At 39.1% G+C, this 22,252-nt stretch overlaps 5 protein-coding genes across 16 annotated transcripts; 2 read left to right on the top strand and 3 right to left on the bottom strand.

The window, feature by feature from the left end:
* Window positions 1-2,006: 2,006 nt before the first annotated feature.
* Window positions 2,007-6,504, bottom strand: LOC113214087 (palmitoyltransferase ZDHHC23). 2 transcript variants are annotated; one of them, XM_026433364.2, is made up of 5 exons: window positions 6,368-6,504; window positions 6,041-6,266; window positions 5,350-5,925; window positions 5,097-5,273; window positions 2,007-5,010 (listed from the first exon to the last, which is right to left on the bottom strand). In XM_026433364.2, the coding sequence occupies exons 2-5, from the start codon at window positions 6,166-6,168 to the stop codon at window positions 4,779-4,781; spliced, it is 1,113 nt and encodes a 370-aa protein (XP_026289149.1). In that variant the 5' UTR covers window positions 6,169-6,266; window positions 6,368-6,504; the 3' UTR covers window positions 2,007-4,778. The 2 variants fall into 2 exon arrangements, with proteins under 2 accessions (XP_026289149.1, XP_026289142.1); XM_026433357.2 differs by having other exon boundaries at window positions 6,041-6,482.
* Window positions 6,505-6,658: 154 nt separating this feature from the next.
* LOC113214062 (gem-associated protein 5) lies at window positions 6,659-13,280 on the top strand. 5 transcript variants are annotated; one of them, XM_026433331.2, is made up of 17 exons: window positions 6,659-6,824; window positions 7,005-7,309; window positions 7,410-7,629; window positions 7,705-7,921; window positions 8,055-8,276; window positions 8,363-8,533; window positions 8,607-8,755; window positions 8,842-9,110; window positions 9,734-9,852; window positions 9,957-10,326; window positions 10,443-10,686; window positions 10,772-10,921; window positions 11,009-11,267; window positions 11,358-11,615; window positions 11,695-12,002; window positions 12,072-12,425; window positions 12,517-13,280. In XM_026433331.2, the coding sequence occupies exons 2-17, from the start codon at window positions 7,019-7,021 to the stop codon at window positions 13,197-13,199; spliced, it is 4,284 nt and encodes a 1,427-aa protein (XP_026289116.1). In that variant the 5' UTR covers window positions 6,659-6,824; window positions 7,005-7,018; the 3' UTR covers window positions 13,200-13,280. The 5 variants fall into 5 exon arrangements, with proteins under 5 accessions (XP_026289116.1, XP_026289124.1, XP_026289132.1 ...); XM_026433339.2 differs by having other exon boundaries at window positions 6,668-6,824; window positions 7,010-7,309; XM_026433347.2 differs by having other exon boundaries at window positions 6,683-6,820.
* Window positions 13,242-14,188, bottom strand: LOC113214234 (uncharacterized). Its single transcript, XM_026433547.2, has 3 exons — window positions 13,964-14,188; window positions 13,479-13,598; window positions 13,242-13,408 (listed from the first exon to the last, which is right to left on the bottom strand). The coding sequence occupies exons 1-2, from the start codon at window positions 14,075-14,077 to the stop codon at window positions 13,491-13,493; spliced, it is 222 nt and encodes a 73-aa protein (XP_026289332.2). The 5' UTR covers window positions 14,078-14,188; the 3' UTR covers window positions 13,242-13,408; window positions 13,479-13,490.
* A 101-nt stretch (window positions 14,189-14,289) lies between these two features.
* Window positions 14,290-20,493, top strand: LOC113214581 (uncharacterized). 5 transcript variants are annotated; one of them, XM_026434020.2, is made up of 17 exons: window positions 14,290-14,533; window positions 14,663-14,751; window positions 14,826-16,587; window positions 16,663-16,742; window positions 16,822-16,991; window positions 17,076-17,278; window positions 17,363-17,495; window positions 17,583-17,719; window positions 17,813-18,044; window positions 18,117-18,242; window positions 18,329-18,424; window positions 18,524-18,698; window positions 18,797-18,995; window positions 19,076-19,249; window positions 19,368-19,576; window positions 20,219-20,272; window positions 20,353-20,493. In XM_026434020.2, the coding sequence occupies exons 2-17, from the start codon at window positions 14,671-14,673 to the stop codon at window positions 20,452-20,454; spliced, it is 3,933 nt and encodes a 1,310-aa protein (XP_026289805.1). In that variant the 5' UTR covers window positions 14,290-14,533; window positions 14,663-14,670; the 3' UTR covers window positions 20,455-20,493. The 5 variants fall into 5 exon arrangements, with proteins under 5 accessions (XP_026289805.1, XP_026289824.1, XP_026289811.1 ...); XM_026434039.2 differs by having other exon boundaries at window positions 14,612-14,751; window positions 16,834-16,991; XM_026434026.2 differs by having other exon boundaries at window positions 14,612-14,751; window positions 17,583-17,716.
* A 114-nt stretch (window positions 20,494-20,607) lies between these two features.
* LOC113214610 (uncharacterized) lies at window positions 20,608-22,111 on the bottom strand. 3 transcript variants are annotated; one of them, XM_026434055.2, is made up of 5 exons: window positions 21,802-22,111; window positions 21,608-21,729; window positions 21,417-21,498; window positions 20,880-21,064; window positions 20,608-20,758 (listed from the first exon to the last, which is right to left on the bottom strand). In XM_026434055.2, the coding sequence occupies exons 1-5, from the start codon at window positions 22,016-22,018 to the stop codon at window positions 20,693-20,695; spliced, it is 672 nt and encodes a 223-aa protein (XP_026289840.1). In that variant the 5' UTR covers window positions 22,019-22,111; the 3' UTR covers window positions 20,608-20,692. The 3 variants fall into 3 exon arrangements, with proteins under 3 accessions (XP_026289840.1, XP_026289848.1, XP_026289833.1); XM_026434063.2 differs by having other exon boundaries at window positions 20,608-20,795; window positions 21,608-21,708; window positions 21,777-22,104; XM_026434048.2 differs by having other exon boundaries at window positions 20,608-20,795; window positions 21,802-22,078.
* Window positions 22,112-22,252: the final 141 nt, after the last annotated feature.

The raw sequence follows: 22,252 nt of genomic DNA, 5'->3' as shown, positions 1-22,252 counted from the left end.
GCCAGCAGCCCCGCCCCGCCCCCCGAGCCCGCACGGCCCTTCTTCCATTGCCGCTCTGGCGGTAGGCCCGACCCGCCTTAGGCCTCGCAAGTTGTGCGCCTGCGGGTCTGTGGCTCTGCGCCGCGCGGCCCCGCGTGGGGCGCGGCATGGCAGGGCCTGCAGGGCTTGCAGGGCCCGGAGGGCAGGGTAAGGCCTGCCAGGGACTGCCGCAGGCTCGCCCCGCCCTGCCCCGCCAGGCCTTCGCTGGGTTCCTGGAATCGCTCATTACCATACGCCAGGGCTGCCGCCGGGGCTGCCGCCGGGGCTGCCGCTCCGGCGGGGTCCAGCGGGGCAGAGGCCCTGGAGAGGCGGCGGGGCGGCGGCGGTAGCTTGTCCAGGTGATGTATGGCGTAAGGCTGCCGTAAGGCCCCAACAGGCCGTAGGCTCTGAAACAAACACCGACAACAAATACTGTACCGACTATCTCCAATACCTTTCTATATGTCCAGGCCGGGGCCGGCCGCGGCAACGTGGTGATGTGCCTGGGGAAGAGGAGGGGGGGGGGGGGTCTTTGAGGGGTCCGCCGTCCGTCCCCCGCCTTTCCGTGCTCGAAGATGAGCACGTAGCACGATTGGTGATTGGTGGCGTCAGTGTCAAAGTCTCAAACCGAACAATCCTGATTGCGGCTACCCATTTTCACGACACCGTTGAACTGTTGAACTTGTTGGCTTTTCTCTCTTCTCAAGGTTTGGCCCTCTGGACTTGAGGCAACAACACGAAAATCAGGGGTGTTTCAATTGGGCTTGCGCCCTCTCGCAGACAGTCGACGCAAGTAGCCTGACCATGGCCGTCGATATGAGGGTCCGTACCCAAACCACGTGACGAATTTTGGCCGGTTTTTGACCCCCCCCCCCATGTGGTGCTCCGTGGTGTATTCACGACCCCCTCCCCCCTTTTCACGTGTTTTTTTTTAGCATGTGTGTTATCTTTACGTGTTTGCGACTACATAGAGTATTTTAACAAAAAGTGCCTGATTGCTGATGTGGAAAGCTTAATTTGGTGGTACTGTAACTTTGCGATTAAGCACCGGCAGATTTCAGTGTTTTCCCACTCAAAAAACGGATCTTTGAGTATTTTTAGACAGGCCCCGAGACTGTCTCTACCAGAGGGTAAAGGGCCCCCTCTTCCCGCACCGTAGGCGGGCCGCAGAGGGGGGGGGGGGGGGGGGGGGGGGGGGGGGGGGCGTGTAGAGCTCGCAGCGCAGCAGGGGCAGTGCGCGGCCGCTACGCCACGACACCGCTGCGCTCAAGACTGCGCGTTTTTTGTGGCCTCTATTTCTTAGCCCTGTGGGCTATTTGTTTTTCAAAGATGTGGTTATTTTAGAACGTGATCAATCGTCACGAGACTTGGCCGAGCGAAATACCCCACCCGTTGGAGCGTGGTGTTTTCACAGCCCCCCCCCTCCCCCAAAATGTGTCATGTGGTTTGGGTACGGCCCCTTAGAACTAAGCCGCTTTTTCGCCAGTTATTCCTCGATTCCTCCCAGCCGTCAACGGGGAGCTGGGGAGGTGGCCGTCAGGTCCTTCCCCGCCCCGCCCTCCCGCGTGCAGCACATGGTGCTACAGCGCCGCTGCTGCTCACCGAAAGTAACAACTACACTCCTCCTTTTGCGTCCACGGCGGGAAGAAATCTGGAAGAAAATAAATCGATCGTTTGCCGAGAGCCGAAGAGCAAAAACAGGGAACATTGGACAGTTGTTTATGTTTTGTTTATTTAGAATATCTCCGGCGGCTCCGGGCCATCGGACGATGTCTCGGCTGCCCGGGAGGAGAGGGGGGTCGCAATAAGCGGGCATAGGCCTCGGGGCAAGAGTTGTCACTAGCGGGTATCGGAGACCAAAGTTGGGGTTATAGGGAAAGGGAAATATATTGTCGCAAGCTGCAAGGTTCGCTCTGGCATCTCATTGTGACACACGAGAAGCAATGCTCGAAGATGGCAACATTCAAATGATTGTGGGCAGAGAAATGTAAAACTTCAACGCAAAAAAGTTTATTAAGAAAAAGATAGAGTTACACGACTAGAGGAACACAGATATGCAACAATTTTAAAAGGTATCATACTCCAATGATAACCCCATGTTTGTAGTCCTCGCGAGGCGGGGATTCCTAAACGCGTGCATTCCACACTCTTCGGACTTGTCGGACCCTCACACTTGAATTTAAGTACGCTTTTCTAGTCTCGTGAAGACGAAGACCAAAATTACGACTATTTTCACCAAAACATTAAACAACTACTGGTCTTCCATCTTAACGCGGCAACATCGCTCTCACGTATAATATCTACATAAAAGACAGTACACTCACTGAGGGGCCATTCAGAAAATACATCACAGTTTTAGGAGGGGTGGGTGCGGTAAGCGAATCTGTGACCAGTTATTGTGACAACGGGGGGGGGGGGTTACGTTTGTGATCCCTGTGACGTCACACCGTTACTCACTCCGCGCGGTGAAAACAATCATCAATTTCGAACGAGGCGCGCCATCCGGCGCCATCCGGTGAATCACTGAGGAAATGTAACGTCACTAGATCACTAGTCTGTGACTTCACCCCGAGGGGTAGACCTTGGATATTCCCGCCAAAAAATATTCCAGGTATTCCAAAAGAATTCCGGGTATTCCACTCAAAATTTCTAGATTTTCCAAAAGTATTCCAAATATTCCAAAAATATTTCAGATATTCCACAAAATATTGTACACCATGTACACCAAAAATATGAGTGGTCGACCCCTCGCGTTACCCCCTTAATGCGAGTAGGGTGAGGCAAAATCGTGACTAACTGCGACAATGGGGGCCGTGGGGTCAAAATATTGTCCAAATAAGCGTGACGTTATTTGTGAACGGCCGCCCACTTCCCTCTTGATCCATTCTTCTCTAAACTTTACCTAAAGAAACTGAGTGCACAACATTGTCACTAGAGACTAGACTTATTGAAGAATTTAACAGATGGCCAACCTACACAACAGCAAAAGCGCTACAAAAAACAATATTTTAAGTACTAAACAATAGAAAGATACTTAAAAGAGACATGGAATGGAAGGGAAGCATCTGGAGGGTCCCCTGTCTAGAGAGTCCCCCCTTAATATTTTATTATTTTAACTATAAAATTAGTTTGTAGTGTGCAAATGGCAAATACTAATTAAATATTTAAATATTGTTCAGAAATGTTTTCAAAGGCTTCAGGTGTCGAGAAATTTTCCATACTGCTTCCGAATGTTCTGTTTCTTCCACTCTTGCACACAACATGAGTGTTAATTGTCAATTGCGATTTGTCTAGTAGACATCTGGCTAGGAGAATGAGTGGCTTTGTTCTTAATTCAGTAGCACTTTTTCTGAAGTGTTAAAATGTTGCACACTTACAAAGTGCTTAACACATCCAAAAGTCAAACAAAATGTTGATCTGTTTCTTTTGGGTACATCATGTGCAGGACTATATTTGTTCATACAAAAGCACCCAGTGCAACGCAGGTTTGAACAGATCTATTATCAGATATGAAGGACGGAACCAAGTACAACTGACCTTCGGCCTATCTCCTCCAATTCTAATGACTGTGTATTAAAAGTATATTTCACCTGGCTATGGACACTTGGACTCTGCCCTTTTGTATCCAAGGGGAATACCATAACACTTTTGTTTGACATTATGATGAAAGAGTGCAACTTTTCTACACTCCAGAAAAAGTTGTACGGAATTGAGAACACTACACTCAATTTTCATAGCCGGCTATCGGCTAGATAGATCAGAACTAGCAAGAAACACCCATGTCAGGAGCAAGAGTATAAGATACAGCACATTAGGAAGCAATATGACAAATTTGTAGTTCACTCTTTCCTTTAAAATTAGTTATAAACAATGTTTTAATATTTTATTAATATTAAATTGTTTAAAACTCATTTTTTAATGAAAACTATTAAAAAAACAATAAAAAATTCAGGGGGGACCCTCTACACAGGGGACCGACCCTCCAGAATCTACCCGAATGGAATCTTACATGAACATGATAACACTCTCAACAACAGTGCAAATTGAGCCAATATAAAAAGTCATGGGGTACATCACAGTGGAAATGAGTGCACACAGACTAGAGGTCATAAGCTTGAATATGTGCTTGGATGTGACTGGGTTTGCAAAGGGAAGAACTCTGGATAATACTTGTAGACATTGCCTGCAAACAAATTTATTAACACCTAGCTGTGCATAAATTTGCAGAATTTTAAACAGACATTTATTTGCCTACTTTGTATAGAGCTATGAACAAATTCTAAAAAGTTATGCATGGACTAAGCTATTTTCTTCCAGGTTTATGCACAGTGAAATGCATAGGTTTGGTGCGTAGACACAACTGAAAAACTAAGAGACAAAATGACGGGAAGTGACTGAATACGGCTGGGAAAATGACTTGTGGGAGATCTGAACACTGACTGAACCAAGTGATGTACCCCTTGCTAGAAGTACATACATACATTCAGTACACACATTTTATTTTATAATAAAGGGAGAATGAAATCACAGAATGCAACTTATTTTAAGATTAATTCTTTATGAAATTTAAATAGTGCTGAAGATAAGATAGTGAAGATATGTTTTCAGAAATATACTAGTAAGACTTAGGATACTAAAGAACAAATACCTTGCAGTGCGCCGTCAGTGAAACCATCAGTCTCAGCAAAGGCAAGTTAGAAAGTGTAGTAGCGACACATCAAATAACAAAATTGATATAAAGCTCATACTTTCAAAATTTTCTATTGTTGAGCTCTACAGCGGACAAAGAAATAAAACCAGTTTTTCAGGATTCCATGACTATAAGGTCGAGGGGCAGTAATTCCTAAACTCAGTAAATGAGAAAGAGGCATGGTCCTCCATTCATTGCCAGTCAATCCCAAGGAAATTAACAAACACTGTCTAAGAAAGGAAAAGATTGAAACAACAGACATCATCAATGAGTATAATCCACTGACAAAACAAAGGGCAAATCTGTGGAAAAAAAGAGGATAAAAATTATTATCGGGTATGCTTATATGACATCTATGGTATGTTACAGGCCTGCTCTAAAATCTTACCTGAATTCATAATAAACTTCGCTACAATCTTCAGGCAGCAAAAGAGAACCAAAAGCTCTGTACGGACGACATACTGTTGTTAGGATGAGATTTGAACTGTACAGTAGATTAAAAGTCATCAAAATGAGGCATATCATAAACCAGCGCAGATTGTGAGAGCCAATACAACAGCCAAACCTATAAAAACGATTTATAATTAAAATGGGCAACTTTGTTTGAAAACATCAAATAGGAATATCACCAAGCAACTAACCACAAGCAATGAAGTTCACGCCCTGGAACACATTTCTGACAGATTGCACAATGTGCCATCCTGGGCAAAATATAATTTTCACAGACATTACAAGTGACTGTCTTTGTAATACACAAATTAGATCCAACACTCTCAACATCACCAGGTATATTTAGAGAGTCTCTAGATGTTTGTACTTTCAGAAGAAGAGCTAATGATGCCCAAAACGTCAAAATAACAACCCAATTTTCTAGCGGGCTGATCTCTAGGAATGGAACAACCAACAGCTCGTATATAAGGAAATTAAGAGCAAAGGAACTATATGTCCATGCGACACAGAACCTAGAGCTTTGGGTAAGTCGAAAATTGCCTTGTTTAAGTTGAAAAGCAAGAAGTGGTAATGATAAAAAGGCAATGACTGTACATGAAAAGCCAAGAGCAGCAAATGCAAGAAGACAGGGTAAAAACACCACAGGTAGTAGTATATCACAGGATATTTGGATGGCCCCACCAAGCCATGGAAAGCGTAATCTATCCATCATAGACAGCAGCACACGATCACACGAAAGATGTCCTTCACTACGGCAGCAGCATATTCTGAAAAACAAAGATAAAACGACAGATACAACACAAATTTAGCAGCAGTAAATGAAACCCATTGGTTGACAGCAAAAAAAACCTATCGGAGGATAGTGCTCCAGTGCTCACTTACTTGTCTACTGCTTTGTCTAATTCCACGCAGTTGCAGCAACAAGCCAGGATGTGATTCCTCCTGCCATCCTTGTCAATATATTCACAACAGCACAATGGATTAGCCACTCTTGGGGAGTTGATCAACATGACTTGCCAATATATTCACAACAGCCCAATGAATTAAACGCACTTGGGGAGTTGATCAACATAACTTGAGGTTAATGTATCTATAAATCTCTGTAACTCTGAACACGGACATCCAAGTACAAAGATAAAGTAATTATGAAATGAAGAAAGTCAGTCTATCAACTTCCTAATGTTTTTCCGAAGAAACTATATTTTGCACCTTCTCTGTAATCAGTAAAACACCGACTTCGTATTGATTATTTTCGTTATCTACGATATAAATTCCAAACATTTTGCCAAAATTCCGTTTCCTCTCCCCACACCGTATACTGCACGATAGGCATCTGAAGAAAGAAAATTTCAAAGAAGCGTTCCATATTAGTGTCTTATATTGATCACAAATCAAAGTTCGCCTTACATTTTCTTTATTCTTTTGGTTAAAAAAACATCATTTCACGCTAAATTTAAACAATATCTACATCCTATGCTTGATATTTTATTGTTGTATGTTTTCGTAACTTGAGTCATTAAGTTCATCCGGTTTGGTAGCGGGAACAAAACAAACCAAATATTCGTAGGGTGTACGTTTGCCTGAGCACTAGCTATAGGTTATGCCGGGCTAACTGAACTGTCATCGGATTCACCATCTGATACAGATAGTGTGATTCATTTTGTAGGTAATTAAATTCATTAAACATTATTGTGATATATTTACATTCTGGCCTACTTTAAGTAGTGTTAAAGCATGTTAATGGTGAGGTTAGAAGTATTAGTTCACGAACATGAGGTTTCCAAGATGTTCTGTATGTCATTGTAATAACTATCTCAAATGTATTGAATAATTTATTTTTGTTTAGTGCAGTCCAAGAAAATGGAAAAGTGCATCTTAGCAGGATCACCCAACTGGTACCTGTCACAAGTTTTGGATATATCTTCTGACAGTAGAGTAGCCTATGGCTCTCTGTCAAGTTTGGTGATACTTGATCCCTCTCACATCTTAAATCCAGTGACAATAAATCATGCACATAGTTCTAAAGTATTATCAGTATCATTTCCTCCCCATGGCTTTGGTAACAAATTGTTGTCAACCAGCGAGTCTGGTGAAGCTTTTGTGTGGGATTTGAACTCACGAAAAATAGCCCAGTTTTACAAACATCCTCAGGTACGCAAGGAAAACAAATACTCTATTTAACAGTTCATTACTGTATGCTGTATTACCATGACTTTTATTGTGGTTTGAACTCCATTATCTAATCTTATAGAAATGTGCAATACTTGGAAACTGGTCTCCTGTCGATGGTAATTTGATTGTACTAGCAGATGAAAATGGAAATCTTTTGCAATGGAAAATAGAACCCAACAAAACAAGCATCAAACAGTTCAAAGAGCATGCTTTCACAGTTGTATCTTGCTCTCCTCATGACCAGACACTTGTTGCAACTGGTACTAAGAAAGGCCTAGTTTGTGTTGTAAATATAAAGGGTAAGACATTATTATTCCATTTATTACAGCTGGAGTCACTAATGCCGTTGGTTATTGATTGTTTGTGCTCGTTAGTTCCAGGAAAGGAATTTATTCTCCACAAACTGCGAGGTCATGATACAGATGTAGTTTCTTTATCCTGGTGCCCTGTCAAGGAAAATGTCATTAACTCCAAAAATGACCAGGACAGTATGTTGCTTGCATCTGGGGCCAAAGAAAAAAGGATTTACTTCTGGAGAGCTGGGCAGGATGGTCTATATGAAACCTATGTAGATGTACCATTTGCACCAAGGTACACACATATATACCCTTACATATATCTATCTATCTATCCTTATCCTTTCTTTTGGTCCTTTCTGTCTGGTACGGCTATGGTTTTGGTGTATTGATGTTTTTATTTCTTCTAATCTCTCATTGTGTATCAGGACACAAGCTGCAATGAAGCAATGGACATGTGTTAGCTGGTTTGAACCACAAAAACTGCTAGTATCTACAGTTGTTGGAGAAGTTTTATCAATTGATGTATCAAAACTAAAGTCAAAAAAAGTGACTGAAAAAGTGCCCAAGTGGGAGCATTTTTCTGATAGCCACAATCGATGCCATGTTATTGTTAAAAGTAGCCTTTGGCAAATGATGAATGGCGCAGGGTATGTACTTATTAATACATTCTATATTTTGTTGATACTGATATTTATTCTCTTTTATATTAAGTTTCTGATCTCCTGATTTGTAGGGAGGAAGACTGGCGAAAGAAGGAGGCTGTACCTCATTGGGTATGGACTTTTGGGGCAGATCGCTTAATTTCTGGAGTTAGTTGTTCTGAAAAGAGATTTTCTCCCATCAAAGTGAATACAATCGGAGGTCCAGTTCATGCCATGTCTATATCGTCCATTGATGGAACAAGGCTAGTATAAAAAATTAATTATTTGTAATCTATAACAGCAACAATACCTCATTAGTACTTTCTTATTTTCCAGTTTGGCTATTGGAGTTGCCGACAAATCTATAAGAGTAATCAACCTTATTGAACCTCAGTTGAAAACAATGCAAACATTCAACCAGAAAGTAAGTGGAAAAGTTATGTCTCTCTCTTGGCATCCGTCAAAGGATGGTTGGCTTGCTTATGGTAAGTGTATGAGCTTTCACAAAATTTTCTAAAGGATATTTTAAGTGAAGCTATTTGATTTTTTTCAATTTATTGATGAATTCTAGGCACCTCTGATGGTCGAATAGGTATACAGTTCACATGTTCTGTTAAACCTCCTTTACTTTTTCGACCTTTCACTAAAGAGAGTATATACTCAATGGAATGGGGACCTTCTTTAGCCTCAATCAAGGTTAAATTTGAGCCTTCTGAATATTCTGAGGAGGGCGCAACTGAAGTGAAAGCATCTCGTTATGTATTATATGCCATTGGTGGAGGAAAAATTGCTGCCATGGATCCTAGCAAACCAGACCAAGTTTTTGATGGAGTGTTTGAGGTAAATCAAGATGCTTCAATATCATCAACCAATTTAAGGGGCTCAGCTGGTATAGAGCACTCCTTCAGAATTAAATCCTTTTGAAACCTTGTTTAGCAAAAAATTATCAATATGGTTCAAAATACAGTTTTGCTATAAATCATTGGACTTAAAATAACATTTTAACAGTCAGATTGACTCATTCTTAGCCAAAAGCATGCTGACATTTGTGTTTTTAAGTTAAAAAGTTTGTGTGCAAGATATCTGTCAAAAATTGACTTACTCAAAAGTTTTTGAGAATCAGTATCAAGAGGGCTACAAAATGACAGTGGAATTTGGTTGTAACTTGTGCAGTAAAATAAAAGTCACTTTTCTTTTTTGAAAAAATAAAAACATTTTCACATGTTTTTTTTTTTTTGTATGTAAATTGAGTTTTTTGTATTTTACAAGATTTTCATGTCTATTTGTACAAAACCCTCTTTATACTGAATTTAAAAAAAACTTTATTTAACGCCACATTGATCATATTTTGATAAAAGTGGTTTCAAAAAGATTTGCTTCTGTTAAAAAGTGCTAAAAACCTTTTGTTTACACACTTACCCCTGTCGACCCATTTATTCTCATTAATTATTTTTTTACTTTAGGGTGTGTTAAAATCAATTCCAAAGATTGAAAACCTCAAGTCGAAAAGTAAGACTGTTGGACTTACAGACTTGTCATGGAAACCAGATTACTCTCTACTGGCTCTTGGAGATGAAACAGGGTACAAGATTTTTTATGGGTTTTGATGGGCTGGTGTAGGTATGTTATTTATAAAAAAGGTAGTCTTGACTGTTGTGATTACTTTTTTTTTGTTTTCCTTTTCAGTTCAATCCATTTAATTAAACTGGATGAGAGTGATGAACTGATATTGGTGACATCGGTAAAGGTGCATTCTTCATTAGTCCAGGACCTCTCATGGCACCCTCAATGCTGTTCTTCAGACACTTCTGATGTGTCTCCTCAAAGCAATTGGCTTGCTACTGCCTCCAATGATGTTAACATTTGTATTCTTGATGTCACCTCTGTCCTTGAGGGAAAGCTGGGTGAAAGTGATAACAATTCTCTTCCCTCTGCTCTCTCCAATGTCCCATGTATTGCAACTTTGAAAGGACATAAGCTGAGAGTCTCCAAACTGGCATGGAGTCCTCATGAAGGAGGTCGTCTGCTGTCTGTGTCATATGACCAGTGTGCTCAGGTACAGTAATAAAATCTTGCCATTAACTGCCTCAGATACCTGCGGGGTGTTGCTTGTTATCCACTTGCACTGTTAGAAAATTTTCTCTGATTGTTTTTATTTTCCATTCCCCACAGGTTTGGGATGTTATTAATCGTAAACCCATTGCATGCTACACTCTTCATAGTGCTCCTCTGTTTTGTTGTGTGTGGAGCCCATTCAACTCCTCTTTGGCCATCACAGCTGGCATGGAAGGTAGTGTTAATGTTTGGGATGTACTCGACCAAGAAATCAAGTTACCAATAGCCAAGAGTAAGGATGGCCCTAATTTACTAGACGAAGCCAAAGAGGCTAGCTCCTCTTTCAGTAATCTTGTTAATGGTCAGTTTACTTGTCATTCAATTGTAGCAGTTACTTTCCAAAGTAATTCTAGCAAACTTTTCACTAATCTCTCCCCATTAAACAGGTGTGAATTCTTCCATTAATGGAGACAGTGAGCCAACGAAACCTAAAAATAAAACCAAGAAAGAAAAGGCTATCTTGTCTCTTAGTGGTCCAGATATGCAAAATGAAGATAGCAATATAGCTATTTTAAAATTCCTTCTTCATCCAACAGGTGCGGTACTTATTTTATTTTCAACCATCTCAGCTTTGTATTTTTTATGATTACTTAAATTTAAATCTACTTTCTGTCAATATGCAGCTGACAATTCTGATCTCAAGTTCACAATGTCTGATGATGAAAACCATAAAAGAAAGTTACCCACACATTATGCATTTTTTGCTGATCAGTCTGCTGTTGATCAGTATTTACTTAAAGAAACAAAATCTGTGGCGAACAATGAACTTAGCTTCACTCTAAATGTCTGGAGAGGATCTCCTAAGGATGCTATTGCTGAAGCTATTAGAACAAGAACTGTGAATAGTTATATTATATCCATAGCACCATCAGTGTCCCACAAGTACGATATTGTATTTAAAGGTTTGAAATGGCAAGATCAGATCAGATTAGATTTATTCCTTCATTTCTTTAATACTTGCTTCTTTTACAGAATGTGGGTTGAGGCTTGTGCAGTATATGCTGATCAATTAAAGGAAATCCAGGAATTCGATAAAGCCTCAGTCTATCTTCTTGCAATTCATAAATATGAGGAAGCTGTTAGATTGCTGGCAGAGAATGGAAAGTACAGACATGCTCTTGCAATCGCCCGTTGCCGTTTACCTGCTGAAAGCCCTTTAGTTCAGACCCTCCTCACTGAGTGGGCTCAACGAAGTTTAAACAATGGTCAACAAAGTCTTGCTGCAGTTTGGTATGTAAATTATTTAAAGCAGTAAAACGTGAAGAAAATGTGATTTTCAAGAACTTCATTCGTTAATTTATCTTTAAAGCTTTGCATCCGGTGGAGAATGGACAAAAGCAGCTGAATGTCTTGCTCTGAAGAAAATTCCTAGTCGCCTCGTACTTGCCGCACAAATTATGAAGGAGAAGAGCCCTGATCAAACAAATGGCATATTTTATGCCCGCGAATGTTTTGACCTTTCCCTCTGCCAACAGGATTGGACAGCAGCTCAAACCATATTAAATCTGTATCCTACTTTGAATCATCAGGCCCTTCGACTCTTTATGCACCAAATGCTATATAGCAGTAAAGATTCACTCTCACCAATAGATTGGTTAAATTTAAAGAACACATCAGGTAACATGTTTCTCACTGAGTGTTCATGTGGTAAAGTACCTCTGCTAAACAAGGTTCAAACTTTTCCAGGTTTAGAGACCAAAGAGGATGATGTACATGTAGCCATTTGCTTGTCTAAAGATAAAGTACTTGCTTTAGAAAATGATTTTGTGAATGAAATCACAGTAAACAATGAAGAAACAGCTTGGTTAGCTGCAAGCCGCAAGCTTACCCAGGCATATTTAGCAGCACCAGATCTTTTCCCACAAATTAAAGAGAGATTCCTCATTGAAGATATTCTCGACAAAGGACAAAATTTGCAGAGTGCATATCGGCATCTTGTTCAAGCTATGGCTCTTCTATATCATTTCCACATTACTAGTATGAAGAATGAAAGTGGTGTTCCAATCTTTCTCAGAGTATGCATGTGGCTTGCTCCTAGAGGTATGACTTTTTTTTTTTTTCATCACTAATGTACTGATGTGCTGATGCTAGGTATTGACTCTGATTACTCGCTAATTCCTTTTTACATCAGGTCCATTGCAGAATGATTCCATGTTTGCATCACCTTCGTCGTCTTTGCAAAGTAGCTTACGTGCTTATTTGGCAGCAGGATTGTTATTCTGGATGTTGAAATGGAACACCACTGATGAATGTAAAAGAGCTCAAGTACTTGCAACTGTTGAATCTCTCAAAAATGACATATTTTCAGTTGATTCATTGAAATCCTTCAAAGTTGAGTTTAAGCTTAAGTTTCTTCAAGAGTGTAAAGTAAATAGACTTTTGAAAGAGAAGCAAGTTACAAAGCCAGAAGGTACTCTTGATTCTCCAGAAAATGTTCATACTCAAACATCAAATGACTTCCAAGATGAGTCGCTGCCTGTTCATACTACACAGAAAGCTGCTATTGGTGATTTATCACAAAATGATCTGACGGAGCCTAAAAATACAGCTACAAGGAATACGGAATCTGTAACTGGTAATCAAGGTGTCATATTACCTTGTGCAGATCAAAATACTGATGCTGACGAATTGGATGAACTTTCGAATTGGATTGAAGAATTTACTGTGAGGAGGGAGAAGGTTCCTAATCCTTACCTCAGTTACAGCAACTTAATTCAAGTCTTGAACATACATAAGACTGATAAAAGTTGTAATGAAATGTTAGAAAAATATTCTGCCTTTTGGGAACAATGTAATAGTTTATTGGATGTTTAGAATACCTGAGTTTTGAATTGTATAAAATGATACAAAGAATGATTTGTTTGTAAGTTTCAATAAAACTTCTTCCTTTGTAAACTGGTTACTGTTATTGAATATATTTCTTTCACATTTCCAGATGTTGATTTACAGAGTAATGAGAATTACATTTAACAATTTTTGCTGAAACAATTTACAGACATTCTCCTAGTGCTATATCGCTGTCCCTGGAAAAAGATTTGTTATATTAGACTTGCGACTAGCCAATATGTTAGAGCAGAAAATTCTTAAACTTACCTAAATTAAAACTTAAACCTTCTGGGTCCAGAAGTAGAAGGGCAGACCAAATGCAGAACCAGCAAAGAGACAGTAATACAAAGTCAACTTGTACCTGTTCTTGATGCTGAAGGGAAGGTTCTAAGGAAAGAAAGACTTGTAGAAATCACAGAGCAAATATCAGCTGAGTAACAATAGTGAGGTAAAATGAAGGATTCCGAAAGAGTGTCACAGAAAAAGAAAATTGCAGCAATGACACAGTTTGTTGCAAAGCGATTTACGTCGTTTGAAATTCAGTTGGTATTGTTAGACATGATGCATGATGTCTTTTCTTAGATAGTGGATAGAAATACGTAAGTTCAGTTGAACTCAAGGTATTAAAAGAATATTCAAACTAGTACCCATATACCCGTACGAGTAAATTTCAGATGTGACATGCTGCAGATTTTAAATAGAGATAAAAAACCAACTTTATCAGACGAAGATAACCTAAGTGCAATACTTACTGAGCCAGGTTTGGGCCACTGCTGGGGGCCATGAGCATCGAGCCTCTGGAGGGTAGTTGAAAAGTTTCTGGTAGTAACTGCCCTTGCCACCTTTGATCCCACTGAGGCAATCATTTTGCTCAGAAAATAAATATCTTCTAAACGACGAAGGTTGACTGCTGGAACAACGAACTACTCGCAGCGCAGCAGAAAGTCGTGACCTCACCTCGCAAACAAATGCCTGCTAAAAAATCAGCAATCAGCCAAGACTGGTCGGCTATGGCCAGATCCAGATCCTACCTGAAAACTCTGAGATTCCTCTTTTTCAAAATAAATGAATGAAGAATAAATAAGAAATAAAATATAAAAGAAATAAATGAATAGATATAAATGAAACAAAAAACACGTTGCTGCTGCTCGTATTTACTGGTTGTGGAACACACCCACAACAATATTATGACTGTTATTGTTGGTTTGCTTTGCCGCGGTGTCTTTCAACTTTTCAACTTGAAGTGAGTTAAGAAAAACATCGTTCTTCTAAGTTTCGAAGAGGTCGTCTTTACCGACTCAGCTCCTTATTTCACCAATGAGGTTAGTGGAACATAAATAAGTAATATTTGAGCATGTCACAACGCAAACCCCGACTACCTCTAGTACATCTGTTCATAGGGGTTACAGTACATGCATTACAACTAATTGAAGGTGACACTTCCGATCGAGGTTTAGAGATGCCGAATTCAGCTTCTAACAACAATGAGGATATGCACATAATCACTGCAAGCAATGTCCACAAGAAATTGTTTTTCCAGGTAAGCTTTTACTACACACTCCTTTGATTTCGCTAAAGTGTAATTCTGATGCAATTTACTAATAAAATTTGCAGGGATGGAAAAAGAGCGTTGAGGTATTTAGCCAAGGGAAAGGAAGCTTGTCTCATCGCTGCTCTTCTATTCTATCTCAGTTAGATTCAAGTCACCTTGATGAGGCAATATCGTGGAGTTCATCAGAGGGAGAGGAAGATAAGTCAAATTCCCAACTTGTTCGCCCTACTCGCACCCTTGCATCCCACATCAATTTTAGTGACTGCAAAAGAGTACAACGTAGAGGTCGACGGCACTCATCAGCTCAGTTTGTCCGTTCTGTTGAGAAGCGCCTCAAGACTGAACAGAATAAGAGTCACGCAGTCTCTGGTCATAAAATAGAGGAATCAATCATTATTCCTGACAGTTCTCATTCTGTAGAACATCCTATAAACGCATCAGAATCATTTGATGAGCCTAATTGGGTAAATAATCTATCCATTTTAAACAAAAGAATAAATCTTTCATTAAATGCTGCTAGCCTTTTGTCATCTGAGCAGTCGATTGGCAGTACTCAAATCTCACCCACTGATAGAGGAAGTCAAGAAAACAATGTTAGGTCACCAATTTTGGTGAGTGGAAAAGCTAAGAACTTTAAAAGGAAGAGAAATCGGAATTCTAAACAGATTATCAGCTTGAATGAGGGGGATTCATCCATGCAATCCTCAACAGGTCTATTACCTGGATCTCCTGTATTCAAGATAACTAGTCGCCGAAGAAGAAGTTCTCGTAAGACTCCTCAACAATCATCTGTGATATTAGAAAAGAAAAGTGATGAATCTATTTGCCCAAACAAAAATGCCTCATGCATAGGTTCTAAAAATAGTACAGTGATGGCTCAGATGGGCTCAGAAATTTTTTTGGGTACTCCCTCATCTCCTGTTATTGGAAAGTCGTCCACTAAACGTAGAAAGGCTATGGTTGTTGATAAATTACTATCACCAATTCTTGGTTCAAAACCCAAAAGTAGTCGACCTTACAAGATTCAGAAAATAATTTCTAACAGTAAACTATCATGCACTGTGAATTCAAACACATCTTTGCCCTATGAGAGACCTAATGCATCCTCTAATTCTGATGTTAACTTTGAAATAACTTCATCAGTATCCACAGAAAATTTAGCTACAGCAAAGCGCTCCTTAGATTTCTCTGTTGGAAATCAAAATATTGGCTGTAATACTAGCATCATAAAAGACATAGCTGAAGAAAAATCTCAAATTGAATGTAAGAAAACCAGTTCTGATCATGTAAGTGACAACAGTGATAAATTTTTCTCCCAGAAAGCTGGATTATCTCAAGCAGACTCTCCAGGTTTTGGCTGTAGCCAACTCATTGAAGAGATAAATACTGAACAAATTGACATTGACAATGTATCCAAATCAGTTGAAACGCCTGTTCAGTTGCAGAAGAAGAAAAAGCTTAGCTTGTCAAAGAAACAAGTTTCCAAACAAAGCATTTCAAGTAAATGTTCTAAAATTATCAAGCCAGAAGAAATTGAAGTGAAAGGAAAATCCTATCAAACTGGGCATGATTTTTATTCAAATTTGAAACAGTTTGATGTTTTTGAAGACATGTGTAATCAGGCTCCAAAAAAGGAAGAAATCTTAGGGAATAGACAGTTTCAACCTGCAACGATGTCTACAAATTGCACTCTTCTAATTGAGGAGGAAAACTCAGAGCCTATGGAAAGTGCTTCACTGGATGCTTTTTCATCACCTGGTTATTTTTTTAATGAAAAGAGGGACTCTCCTACAAATCTTAGTTCATCATCAACTAAAGAATCAGGTTTGTTCTCGTTACTCTTCATTGGTGGTTTAAAAGATTTTTGAGTATTTCTAATCAATCTTTCATTCTATCTAGAGACTAAAAGTGAGGATGTTGAAGATGCTAATATTGACAGCTATGCCTCACAAAGTCCTGGAAACAGTCAACTAACCCAGGTATTCACTATAGTCACATAACATTTTTATTATTGTTATTATTATTCACAAAATTCTCCTGCATTAGTACTATGTTTAGTTTTGGTTGCAGATTGAGAAGTTACCATCATCATGTGTGTCGTCTCCAATGACAATATCACAAACATCTAGTAGCCCCATGGCTCCTGTTGTGGTCTCTGGATTGTCCGCAGAGACAGTACCTGATGACTACAATGCACCTCCAAAAAAAGGGAAAAAGAAACTCAAACCGTGAGACTTTATATCAGATTCTGTTTGTTCCTCATTTTTTTCACCAGTCAATCAGTCAATAATTTTGGTAATTTTAATTTTCAGGGATGGACTTGCAAGTCGCCTTCAGCGACTACTCAACCGTCACCGCTCTTCTTCCCGCATTTGGCAATTTAAACGGACTAAAGAGAGCAAAGCAAGTTATACACCTACTGTCAACAACACACGGAATACTTCAATGGTTTTAACTGTTCACCACACATGGATTGAATACTCACATGTTATTATTCAGGGTTTTGTTGAGTCCGGTAAAAGCTCTTTCAGGTAAAGCTTTGCTTGTACTACTTTTAAAATTGAGGAACTTTATATGTGTGCATTGTGTTTTTCTACAGATATGAGCTCAGGAACTGTAATTAATCGCCTTAATTCTTTATCAGACCATGTAGTTTTGGTACTTGACCCACAAGTTGCAGATAAACTTGGAAAAATTATGTCTGCCAAAAAAATCCGTGTGTTTCCTCCATGGTTTGTGCAACAGTATTCTACAGCACTACGTTCATTACTGTATCTTAAAAAAAAAAGCCTAGTTCTAACCTGCTTTGTTATTCACAGGCAAGCTCTGAAATTACAAGGCATCTCATTGATCCTCTGTGCATACTGCATTGAAGTTATTCAGGCAGAATTTTTAGAATTCATGGGAAGTTTACCTATTCCTGAGAAAACTACAACTGTTCCTATAAAAGATGGTGGTATAATTTATTCATTTATACCATTTAAACATTCAAAAATAATTTTTAAAATTGCGAACATGAGTTTTATTTTTACTTGTCTGACCATTGCAGGATATGAGTGTTTTCTAGGAGCTAGTCTATCAGATATTATCTTCCCCAAAATTGTGGAAAGGCCAACATGTATATTTCAGTGCACCACAGCAAATCAAAGTGATGAGTATGATTTTAACAAAGGTTTTGAGGGTCCTGCTAATCTGTGCACAATTTCATCACTTGTTTCAAATTATGTTGGAGCTACATGTGATACCCTAAACCTAACAATACTACGAACATTTCAATTCAGGTAGATGTCAGATATCTCTGATCTACTGATTAAACAGAATGTTATGTGACAAAACTTTCATTACCACTACAGGCAAGCTGTATCAGATAAGGTTTCAAGTAATTATCCTTGCTGGTCACTTTTGGGACAAGATGTTGTGGGAGAGGTGTGTGAGGTTTTGCTTGGAAGTGAGCAGATGAACACAGTCACATCAGGAAGGTAAAATTGTGTTAAGTTAAATTTTGTATTAAATTACTAGTGCAGATTTGTTTTAACACTTTACTGCATTTATTTATCATTTTTAGTGACAGCATTTGGTCTCTAGTCAAAACAGGACTTGCTATTGGTCAAGTATTTAGTTTTGTTGGCTTTTTCCCAGCTCAGAGAATATCTCCATTCAGGTTTGTGCAAAGCTACAAGTTTCTACTTTTTTTGCCCCCATGTAATACATACCTTTTCACAACAACAGATATGAAATCATATTTTGTGTTTGTTTGCAGGGTTTCCAATTTATGGAGAGTTGTTTCAAATATATGTGCAAAACCTTGTGATCAACCTGTATTCTATGTACTGGCCGCATCTTCTGCAGAGTGGGAGATTAAAGCTGTGGAATCTGAGAAAATGTTTGACAAAATCCAACTTAATCTCACTCCATTAACAAAAATTTTGATCAAGGTGAATTCTGTTGTTTCATATATTTCACGGTTGGCACTTTCAAAGTGTTTTTAAGTATGTATAAATCTGTTTTAAATTTATCTTTCTTTTTTTGTTAGGATCCAATATCCAGTCCTGAACCAACAAGAGTGAACATTGTGTGTCGCAGATTACACACAACTTATGAAAGACTTTATGTTACTGACACTGAAACTTCGCCATGCATTACAGTTATATCTGTAAATCCAACCACATTCTTGTCCCCAGTAATTTTCAAGTCTCCGGTTCTTATAATACTTGACCTTGAAATAGACCCTAGTAAGTTAGTAACAGCTTCAATTGCGGTCTTCGGTTGATCACTGAATTTTTGTTTGAGCTATTATTGTTTTATCATCTAGCAGGTGACTTAAGAGTTGACAAATATTCAAGAATATCCTCTTTGGGTGGTGATGATTTATCCTTCATTGAGGACTTTCACAATACCAAATTTAATAATAGCTTGGCTAATCTAAGTCCCACTTTGCCAAATTTGCAAAAAGACAGCTCACCAAGAAGTTTGGCTGTCTTCTCCGGTATGGTGAATCAGTTTAAATAAAGCAGTAATCACACCTCTAAAATTAGAAGTACAATACCTGCATTATGCCTTGTCTTTAAACATACCGGATCAAATTGTTTTTTTTATTTTGACAGGGACAATTATTGGTGTTGATGAGGATTCAGCTTTCATGTGGCCAGCTTGCGGTATTTGTGAGAATGAATTGCTGAGCTTAGGAGATAACAGTGAGAAGTATCGCTGTGAGAAATGTAATGATCAATGTGATAACTTTACATTACGAATGTCATTGCAAGTGTTGTGTTCCTGTCCTAATCTTCCTTCAAACTCATCTGTGCGATTGAAGGTAGGCCATTTTCTCATTTTAAATTTCTTCTATCAGGATATATGAAGAGGCGATTTCTACAAGTCTTTTATCACAACAGTGTTGAGACGTCAATGAGACCTCTATTCCAACTCTATAGTATTACCAGTCTATCTAATCTAAATAAATTAACACTTCTTTAACCTTGAGGCAAGGCTAGAGCAAGAAAAGGACTTCCCCTCCTTCCGCTTTGCAAACTACCCCGCCTTCCCTGCCCTGGCCTCAAGGTCCGATAATTATAATTTACAGTTTCAAATAGTTCGTCATTAATTAAGTCCAAATTAGAGAAGTTATTTGTTGGTCTCAGCGCTGTAACTCAAGTTGTAACAAACAAATCTTTAAAGAAATTGTCTCCCCACATCCCCTGATAGAAAATCTCTTTCTTGTACTTCTATACACCCTCAGCAGTGAATCCTAGTGTATTAGTGCCTTCGCCGAAGGCCCCTCAAAGAATGTTGTTTAACACTATTTCAGCCGGCGAGCGTTATGCTATTACAATATAAGCCGGAGGACGCAGGTGAATCTAACTTTCGCCGGCGACGACGATTTGGGTTCCGCCGGCCACCAGACATTCGTCGTAACATCAATATCTACTAATCATTATTATTTTTATTTTTTTTCCAGCTGCTTCAGAAGACTATTGAGGCACTGCTTCCCCCAGCTCTCGCTGGAGAGGAGGTAATGTATGCAACTTTTATTTAACTGTATGTGTATGAACCAACTTTAACAGGTTAACTAAAAATAATTCTTTGTTGCAGGGCTATGATATGAACACTGTTTTAGGGCAAAAGTTGGGTCCACTGAAATGTGAAATTACTAATGTCAATGACCAAAACTTTACTCTACAAGAGTTTCTCTAATTTACTACGTATAGTGTTCCAAGTGATTTCACATAATTAATAATGGATTATTTATTACCATACATTATTAAGTTTGATTCTGAGAAATGTGTTTATAACACAACCATATGTTCAAAACAATTCAGGAGTTTTTTTTTTCAATGCCATATGAAATTGTGATATTTAAAATAGCAATAAATAATTATTTTTGTAATCAAATAATAATCCGTACATATATTGTTTTACAGTTCGTTTGAGGTCAAGCGTGGCTTTCTCCTGACTTTTTTGGTTTCCCTGGACTTTCTTGCAACTGTGGGCTGGAGTTCTGTAGGAACAGTCCTGTCACTTAAAATTTTATTTGCCTTCCAGAAGGTAGAAAAAGGAGTTAGTTAGAAATGAAAAGTAGTTACAACCTGTCATTTATGAAAAACTTAAGAAGGTCTTACCTTTTCAAATTGACTTCTGGTATTGATATCTACAAATTGAACATTAATGTTCATGGCATCCTGAATACTGTCAATCAGCATCACTCTCCACAGAAGGTTTTTCTTTAACAATCTAGTAGTTATTTCAGGGAAAAACACAAGAAAGTCGCAGAGGAATGCAGTACTCTCCATATACTGGAAAACATCTGCAATCAAAACAAGATCAGAAAAATGAAAAGCAGTTCAATTAAAATCAAGATTTACACATTGTAGGATTCAAAACATCTCTGTTCATAGATGTATGTATTGAAAGTTCTGCTATGAGTAATTTGAATGTGAGATATTTTCATTTGAGTAACTTGTGAGAGCCCCTACAGACGAGTGACGCAAAGGAGAAACGCTGGCTATTGTTGCAGGGTTTAGAATGGCCACGATTGTCATTTATTTGACACATTCTAGTTAAAAATCAGCCAACGAGAGGTCTCAAAAACCCACTTAAAAGTTTCCAATAAATGGCAATCGTGGCCAGTCTAAACCCTGCAGTTGTAACCACAATACCTTGTAGGTGTGGATTGAAATGGGAAAGATCAACAGAGACTGTGTCCCGTAGTGCTGGCAGTTTTCTTGTCTCTTCAAGAACCTAATTTAGATAGCATCAAAAAAAATAATTATTAAATAAAGTACTTCACATTAAACTTGTCTGCTCTCTACATGGTTTTCAAGGATAAATTCAAATGACAACAACATGCCTTGAAAATTGGTTTTAACATATCCATTATGAGTTTATGACGTTTTACAGCATTACTCATCCCCTGCAAGTTTTTGATTGCCGTGAGTTGTTTCATCCTAGCTGTAATAAAGGAGTTGTAGTCTTGAAAGTCATTAAGGTTTTCAGGTTTTCTAAAGTAAAGAACACACAGGTACGACACGCAGTGTAGGATACAAGGATTCTCAGCAGTGAGCGGATTATCATCGCAGCAAACTAGATGGACGTGGGACCGAGACAGGAACACCATCATTATTAAACCGTACAACAAGTTCGGTTGGAGATCCATTCTAGATTGTGTTTGTCTACTGCGTCTGCTGCGTCTGCTACCGGCCGGTAGTGCATCGTTTTGTTTACGTTCATCGCAGTCCCGTATTGCTATCGCGATAGGCATCCCAGTAGATTATTGCATTTCACTGCTCGGCCGCTAGAGCTGACGAGCTGACAAGGACAGGGGAACCCCGCCAGTGTAAATTCCCGATTTTCATTCTACTAATAATAATCAAGATTCATTAATATTGTGTCTGCTGCACGACCGCCAGCAGAGCGGCCAGCAGAATGTGGTTTCTGTTTCCATACAGTGGCGGTGGCAACCACGCCCACGCCAGTCCACTGGGCCACTAACGCC

Source organism: Frankliniella occidentalis, unplaced genomic scaffold (genome assembly GCF_000697945.3).
Source record: "Frankliniella occidentalis isolate FOCC.00 unplaced genomic scaffold, Focc_3.1 Scaffold19, whole genome shotgun sequence".
Classification (NCBI taxonomy): Eukaryota; Metazoa; Arthropoda; class Insecta; order Thysanoptera; family Thripidae; genus Frankliniella; species Frankliniella occidentalis.
This window is presented reverse-complemented; position numbering and strand designations above follow the sequence as displayed.